The 8,520-nt window shown below is 46.0% G+C and overlaps 1 protein-coding gene across 2 annotated transcripts; it reads left to right on the top strand.

Annotated features, from left to right (window-relative positions):
• Nucleotides 1–6,727, top strand: maptb (microtubule-associated protein tau b). Of its 2 annotated transcripts, XM_026163778.2 has the most exons (10): nt 1–138; nt 440–508; nt 810–850; nt 1,024–1,081; nt 1,158–1,237; nt 4,301–4,450; nt 4,526–4,607; nt 4,716–4,825; nt 5,098–5,265; nt 5,362–6,727. In XM_026163778.2, the coding sequence occupies exons 1-10, from the start codon at nt 48–50 to the stop codon at nt 5,392–5,394; spliced, it is 882 nt and encodes a 293-aa protein (XP_026019563.1). In that variant the 5' UTR covers nt 1–47; the 3' UTR covers nt 5,395–6,727. The 2 variants fall into 2 exon arrangements, with proteins under 2 accessions (XP_026019563.1, XP_080156116.1); XM_080299990.1 differs by having other exon boundaries at nt 5,098–6,727.
• Nucleotides 6,728–8,520: the final 1,793 nt, after the last annotated feature.

Raw genomic sequence — 8,520 nt, 5'->3', positions numbered from 1 at the left:
CGTCTGGATGCAACGGATTGCCATGGTAACGGCAGCTTCCTCCCGGCATGCAGCAGCCTGCGCCCCCCTCCCTCCCTGTTAGAGCGGCGCAGGGTGGAGCAGCAGACGGACCGACAGCAGCAGCAGCAGCAGCAGGAGGTAAGAGCCGGACAACGCCCGTCCTCCTTCTCTTCACCCTCTTCATCCTCCTCCTCGGAGATTCTCGGAGCAGCTGCGGCGGGTTTGCGGTGACCGGATCAGTCCGCAGGCTGCTGTTAGGCCCGGAGCTAACACGGAGGAGGAGGAAGAGCGGGCTCGGGTGTAGCTGCGCTGACACATTCAGACTTTTATGATTGTATTTCTGCATTATCATCATCATCATGGTGATTCACCGTGCCTGAGCATGCTCACTGACTCCTCTTCATCACCTCTCCTCTCTGTGTCCTCCCCTCCTCTGTAGGAGTGAAGATGGATGGAGACTCCGCCCCCCTCACAGATGGCCCCGCCTATGAAACGCAGAAGATGGAAGGTTGGTAACAATAATTACTGACATTTGATCGATAACTAAAGGTGTTACGAGAAACTGATCACTTGACTGAGCTTTAATCCTAACCCTACTCCCAACTTATTTTGCTCCACCCCTCCACTCTGATTGGATGGCTGTTAACTGGAGCCGGAGAAGAAAGCGACTCTTGCTCCACATAAGATGAACATGAAAAAAACCTGACGAGCAGCAACTTTTACCAAAGTCAGAGAGTCAGCGATCGACGAACTCTGGCTGTTCTTTGATTATTAGTCCACATTAAGATATTTTTTTAATCCTCCCACAGAAAAAGCCGCTGTGAAGGCAACTTCTGAAGAATCAATGAAGGTAAATCTGTACACTTACTGATCGGAATCAATAATCAGCTGTTCCCAGAGGCTGGCGCCATGCACGAGGCCAACACGATGATGGGAAATGTTCACGAACTGGAAGATTTTTCCCAAATTCACAGCTTTCAGACCTCGCTCCTTTTCACCATGGTAACCGACATTGTGTTTCAGGCCTCCAGGACAGCAGGAGGCGCCAGAGCAGCCAAGATGATCTCAGCCAAGAGCACAGGTACACTGACCCAGTATAACCAGTCACACCAGTTTAACCCATCAGAGCCACTAACCCGTGTCTGTCTGTCTGTCAGAGTCCGTGGACGGCGTCAGCAGTCCAGGAAGTCGTTCTCCCGCCAGCCGATCGTCCACGCCTAACAGAGAGGTGAAGAAGGTGAGAACACCTGCAGGGCTCGCAAAATCGCTAGCCCGACGTCCCGGGGCTAGCGATTTTTCCAGTCGGGCTACCAAAATCTATCTCAGCCCTGCCCGTCGGGCTATCATAGGAAGGAAAAAATATATGTCAATGCTTTTGCATTCTTTCGGAAATGTAGCTGGGTAATTATGTCATTGGCATCGGTGAGCCACTGTCAATATGTGACATATTGAAATCGCGTTTGAATTTGCGCTTGTTTTTTGCTTTCACTTTGCAAATGTCCAGGTGCCTTCTTTTGGCGCACCAAGTCACTCGGGTCAGAACATGGGGTGCCACCATCATCCCACTTCTGACACCAATGTGGCGAGCTCAGACAACGAGGAGACGGAGGTGTCGTTTGGTCTTGCTTCCCGTGAGCTAGCCAGGGAGCACAGCCGTTTATTGACATCTGCAGAAGAACACTGCCGCTAGCTAACTGCTCAGCGCGGCAACCGCACAGCAACAGCAACAACAACAACAACAACACACAGGGCGCCCTCTGACCCCGGAAGGACACACCGTCGCAGCGAGAGGGCGTCACCCGTCACTATGGCAACATAAACAAAACATAACTGTACAAACAGAACCCCGAACAGCCCTGGCCCGCTACAATATGCTGCTGAGAATATAGCCCAGAAGAAGCGTATAGTATAGCTTTTATTTTGGAAAGAGCCATTTCTCTGTAATAAACTCTCTTTTCCAAAGATGAGTGATTCCTCAATCAGATACGCAAACGCGCGTTGCAACTTCTTATCTGGTGCGAGTCTTTTATTTTGACAGCGAATGCGCACATGCGGACCACTTATGTGCACCCGTGTAAATAACATAATGTTCTGCCGGGTGTATGGTTGGTTTTCTCTCGATTTCTGAGTCGACAAGCGCCTTTGTTACTGGGACCAGTCATTTTAAGAAAGGCCCCCATTAGAACCATGAGAAATGCAAGAAATGCATTATTGCTCAGTCTGCAATATCTTTCCCAGAACAAACACCAATTGCAAATAACATACTAAAAATAAACCTGAAAATCTGTTTAGAACAGCGTACTATGTTGCAAAGAGTGAACTACCACTGGCAAAATTTAGCAGTCTTTGCAAACTTCAAAAAGCAAATGGCCTAGATCTTGGTTCCACTGTCTCTTACCCGTGACTTCAGCGGAAATTTCAAATTCAGGATCTGACACAGACTGATTCATGTCCTACACAGTTCTTACAAGTTCATAGAAATTTCTGTTCAATTAGAACCAAGTATTTGAGTTGATGATTGTAATTTTTATACAATGTTGTAATTTGTTTTTCAACAATTTTTTGATTAATGTTTTGTTTCCTTTACAATATTATACTTTAATGTATAATATTGTAAAGGAAACAAAACAGGAAACAAAACATCAATCAAAAAATTGCTCTCTTTTTTATTCGGGCTACTTACATTTATTTTTGGCTACCAAAAACTGAAGAGTCCCTGCCCGAAGGGCTACCAGGGAATTTGAAATTTTGAGAGCCCTGACCTGAGATAGGTGCTGAAGTATTCATACGCTTTACTGCAGTCAAACCAGCAGTACAGCAGTGTATAGATACTCTGACAGAGGGTTACTGGTTCAGCAGGGTCGTTCTGTCTGCAGTCACTATGTTGTTCCAGAGCACGCATGTTACTGAAATGATCCGTACACAGTGTTGGGGTGTACATGTACCGCCGTTACGTATTTAAAATACAAAATATGAGTAACTGTATTCCGTTACAGTTACCGTTTAAAAAGGTGGTATTTAGAGTACAGTTACTTTGTTGAAATAAATTGATTACACGGCGGTACTTTCCTGTTTCATATTGTGGCGGGTCGGGACTGTTTCGGTTTTGTTGGACAGCTACGTTCTGTTGTTCCAGGCGGCAGCGTTACGGTTGCCATGGTTACAGGGTGACGCGCTCTCTTTGTGACTGTGTTTCCTGGGTGAGAGAGCGCCTTTTTTTGTTGTTGTTGTTGTGCTAAGCTAAAAGGTAGAGTGTTACAGACATAGCCCTAAAGAATGTAGCCTCATGGGCAGTGTAGTCCGTGCTGCAGGGAGAATGGACTGCCATACACGTTATGTGTCTGTGAGCGCGAGGAGGGAGAAAAAGGAGAGTCGAAAAGCAGGAGTTATCGTCAAGCAGAAACGGGAGCTGGAAGCATGTAAATATAATAATAACCACTGCAGCCAAGAAGAGTGCCTGACAAGCCCAGTTGTAAGTAAGCTATTACGACTCGACTGTACGCTGTGTTCGTGTTTTCATCCGAAACAATAAGTTCTGTTGGAGCAGCCTTTCAACGCCTCTCTCTGTCTCTCTGTCTCTCGCAAGCAAAGTTGACCCAGACAACAAAGTAAAGCTAGTTTTCAGCTACGAGCCGACAGGGACCCCGCCGTATTAGCCAGAGGTCCCTTTACTACGGTTCAGACCCGCGGAACTTCAGTAATAGTAATAAATCACATTCATGTAGTTGTAAAAGCATGATAATATATTAAGTAATCCGAAGTGTTCAGAATACGTTACTCTCATTGAGTAACGTAACGGAATACGTTACAAAATACATTTTGGGGCATGTATTCTGTAATCTGTAGTGGAATACATTTTAAAAGTAACCTTCCCAACACTGTCCGTACATAATGTGTGTAGTTCTGTGTGATTTACACAGCATTAAGTAAAACTGCAGGTCTTCATTTTCACTGATGAGCGCATCACCTCACAATTAATGTAACGACTGTTTGGACTGCCTGTGCGCGATGCATCCTATCACTGCAGTGTCATCTGCAAACTTTAGAATAGAATAGAATTCAATACAATAATACATACAGAGAAAAACCCAACAATCATATGACCCCCTATATAACCAGGCTCAGGGAGGGGCGGGGCCAGGATGATATGGTACCACAAGGTCATTAAGATAAGATGGGGCCTGATTATTTAAGACCTTGTATGTGAGGAGCAGGATTTTAAGAGCCAATAACAGAAGGACTGGTTCTGACAGTGTCTGTAACTGGTACCGGTGGTTAAAATGGTTCTGCCATTCTGCAGGTGGCGGTGGTCCGAACCCCCCCCAGGTCTCCTGGCTGTGCTCGTGGACGGACGCCCCCCCTCCCCTCTCATCCAATGCCCGACCTCAGCAATGTGAAGTCAAAGGTTGGGTCCACGGAGAACCTGAAACACTCACCTGGAGGGGGCAAGGTAACGTACATCCGTCCACCTGCTGTGCAGAGCTGACTCTCAGGTAGAACCTGACACTCACCTGTCTGTCTGTAGGTTCAGATCATCAACAAGAAGCTGGATCTCAGTAATGTGACGTCAAAGTGCGGCTCCAAAGACAACATCCACCACAAACCAGGTAACGTTCCACACCACAATCACATATCTCGAGATTAAGTGGAGAGCTGATCAATAAAAAGTAGCACAGACGAGTAGTACCGGCTGATCTCTTCGCTCTACTCCTCAGGTGGAGGGAAGGTGGAGATCAAGTCAGAGAAGGTGGAGTTTAAGACCGTTCAGTCCAAAGTCGGCTCTCTGGAGAACGTCACTCATGTGCCGGGAGGAGGGAAGAAGAAGGTACGCACTAACATCCACCTCCTCATGGGGGTCGGAGGAGCAGAGTCAGCACTCCCGACTCCTCTGTTACACCTCTGTCATAGAAACTTCAAACAACGTCCTGCACGCAGAAGACCTAATTTGTCCTTTGCTGTAAACTCTGTCCGCTTACAGTGGAAGCATAATTTCTTTTGTCCTTTTATTTGGCGCTTTACACACCCAGCTCAGGAGCAGCACATTTTTGTCATGTGACCTGATTCCCAGTCATGTGACACCTGCGTGTGTGTTTGCAGATCGAGACTCAGAAGCTGAGCTTCAGAGAGAGCGCCAAAGCTCGAACCGACCACGGTGCTGAAATCATCATCCAGGCTGACTCCTCCCCTTGTCATCTTAGCAACACTTCCTCCCATGGAAGTCTTAATGCAACTGAAACTCCACCCCTCGACACCCTGGCCGATGAGGTAAGAAGTCCGGGGAAGAAGAAAAAAAAAATAAAAAAAAAAATCACAAAGTAAAAACATAACATATGCTAACACACCACTTCCTCTTTCCGTAAGGTGTCCGCCTCTCTCGCCAAACAAGGCCTGTGATTGGACAAACCCTGTGCCTACAGACCCTGCCCCCCTGCTGTCACCAAGGAAACGGCCTAATGGAAGAAAAAAAAAAATCATCATACATGTTACACAAAGCTACCGAGGATTGGAGAGATTTTATGAATCAGAAATCACCCAGAGTTCACCCAGGGTCACATGATCAGCCTCACATGATCAGCCTCACTTATATTTGTTATCTCCACTGCGAATCAACTTTAAGCTGAGCAGTGACAAATGAATGAATAAATATGACTTTCAGCAGATAAATGTTTAACCTTAAGAGTTCCTGTGGTAAGCTGATCAGCTCAGCGTTTAAAAACCTGATCAAAGACCCAACGGCGTTAAATGCGATTAAACACACACACACTCCACAAACCTGTGATGCGTAAATGCCCACAGCGCCCCCCCCATACCCGGAGCCCGCTCTTTAATCTGACCTTTGAAGAAAATTTGAGCTCGTTTTGAATTTGGCGACAGACGCACGGCCGTGAACGTGTCCCAGTTAGTCCGCCGCACGATATCCTCGTGTCGGTGTTGTTCCCACATCATCATAATAAATGTTGTTCCAGGTTCAACATTGCAAGTGACCAATCACATTGTTGTGACGTCATACTTTTGCGACTTCGGAAAAAAACACCTTAAAAATATAATCTACTTGTGAGAAACCGCCTTTGTCCGACAATACAGCAATTTGAATTCTTTGCATTTCAGGATACTGTTTTTAATGAACTGTAAGCATTATACAGATTGTCCTTGCAACATTGTAATTTCATAAATTAATAAATCGCTTGGCTTGCAAAAGTATGACGTCACAACAATGTGATTGGTCACTTGCAATGTTGAACCTGGAACAACATTTATTATGATGATGTGGGAACAACACCGACACGAGGATATCAGATCATCCTTAGTCCGCCTGCGCTGTGCAGAAGTTTAGTTTTGAGCACTGAGTCGATGAAAAAGCATCTGAAGCTTGAACTCGCCATTATTTTAACATCTGTCTTGAGCACTTCCTGGAGGAAACAGGAAGTGTGAGAACGGTGGGAAAAAGTGAAACATTAAGTCATGTGACTCTGGAAACAGGAAGAGTGTTATTAGCGTTGTTCATAAAATGTGTCCAATCATCGAGCCTCTATCTCTCTGATGTCATCTTTCTACCAATCATATCTCTTCTGTGTTTTTGCTGACGTGCTGTACCAACCCCTCACCACCACCATCATTAAAAAAAATACCCAGAATGCCGTTTGATACCAGGTGCCAAAACATTTGTGTTTCTCTGCCTGTTGGCTGTTCAAGTGCTTTGTACCAATAAAGTTTCTCTTGAATCTGACGAGTTTTTCATCACTGCAGAGAAACGCCATGACACCAGCCTCATAACCGCTGTCAACAACATAAAAAGGAAGCAGTTTTATCAGATTTATGTGCTTCTTCCACTTATCCGGGGACGGGTCGCCTAAACAGAGAAGTCCAGACCTCCCTCTCCCCAGTCACCTTGTCGTTCCCAGGGTTAGAAAGATATCGTCTCTCCAGCGTGTCCTGGGTCTTCCCCGGGGACTTCTCCCAGTGGGACATGCCTGGAACACCTCACCCAGGAGGCATCCTTGTCAGATGCCCAAACCACCCCAACTGGCTCCTTTCGAGCAGGCTAAGCTCCTCACCTGATCTCTAAGGGAGGCCAGCCCCCTTTCAGAGGAAGCGCATTGTATCCGCTCACTCTACACCATGAAGGACAGGTACAGCATCCAGATCACTAATCCGTCTGCCGATCTCCCCTAAGCAAGACCCAGTGATGAAACCAAACCAGAAAAACGCCATTCTGAATACTACATCAGGCGCAATGGTTAGCACTGTTGTGAGGTTCCTAGTTTGTATCCCAGCTCGAGCATGTTCTCTGGGTTCCTCTCACAGTCCAAACACCTGCTTGTCTGTTAGACCTGTGACAGACAGGAGTACAGCTGGGATAGGCTCCACCCCCCCATGCCCTTTGTCTGGATGGACAGATGATGTAAACAGTTCATGGTAGGCCAGAGTGAGGTTTTTAGGTTGACTATTATGAGATATGCACAATCGCGGCAAAATCAGTTTAAAATTTTAGCTTGGAGCCGCAGTTAGCAGCTACATGCAGCCTTTTATTGCCTCGCCCCCTATCACAGCTGGAATAGGCTCCAGCACCCCCGCATCCCTGAAAAGGATAAGCAGAAGCGAATGGATGGATGTTATGGGATGTCTTTCAATATGAAACTGGCTGCAATTAGTCCACATCAGCTCAAAACCACAAGAATCATCACCTGTACAAACCAGTGTCACGGCAAAACATGTAATAGCCTTGCCAGTCCACTGTGTGCAGTTCACACTTTGGTTCTCCAAAACTTGAAACGGACACGCCTGCAGAAGTAGCATTACCAGATAGAAAATATAGTTAAATCCATGAAGACAGTGGCAAAACAATAACCAAAAACGCACATACCGGTAAGTCCACGGTCCTTAAATGCTGGAAACGATCTAGCTGTATTTTCATGTAAATGCGTTAATGTCTATTTAAACACACACTCGTGATTAGCTTCATTTTGGCCTGAAATTAAAATCTCCCTCTGCTGCACGCATGTCCTCAGGCAAAGCATGAAAAGTGATATCATGTTCCCATCTAACACCTGTTCATGTTACCTGTGGTGACTCACCTGAGCCCTAATCCAGGAAGCAGATTCATTAAAACAGAGTTTAAAAACAAACTCTGCTGGTCTCAGTTCAGCGACCAGAGTCGTAGGTTCACCCTGAGTGACAGACCGCCATCATCAGTGGAGCTCAGATACCAGGATACTGTTGTGATCGCAGAATGAATAAGTTTGATTCAAATCCGTCTATGGTCACCTTCAAGATCAGATGAAGCTGAATCCTGACCTTTGACCTTAAATCTAACAATCTGATCAGGTCATTGACGGCAACAGACTCAACATCTGTTCAAGACAGCTGAACAGCCTCGTGGCAAATGCTACGCTAATGTTTCTACTGTCATCTAATGCCAGCTTCACTCACAGAGCAGTTAAAGGTCAGAGGTCAGCCACAGTTTCACATCGATAAACCTATAGTGTGAAGAGAAATGTTTTTGGTTACAAACGTGAAGAA

Source organism: Astatotilapia calliptera, chromosome 4 (genome assembly GCF_964374335.1).
Source record: "Astatotilapia calliptera chromosome 4, fAstCal68.1, whole genome shotgun sequence".
Classification (NCBI taxonomy): Eukaryota; Metazoa; Chordata; class Actinopteri; order Cichliformes; family Cichlidae; genus Astatotilapia; species Astatotilapia calliptera.
Note: the sequence above shows the minus strand (reverse complement) of the source record. Positions and strands in the feature narration are given on the sequence as shown.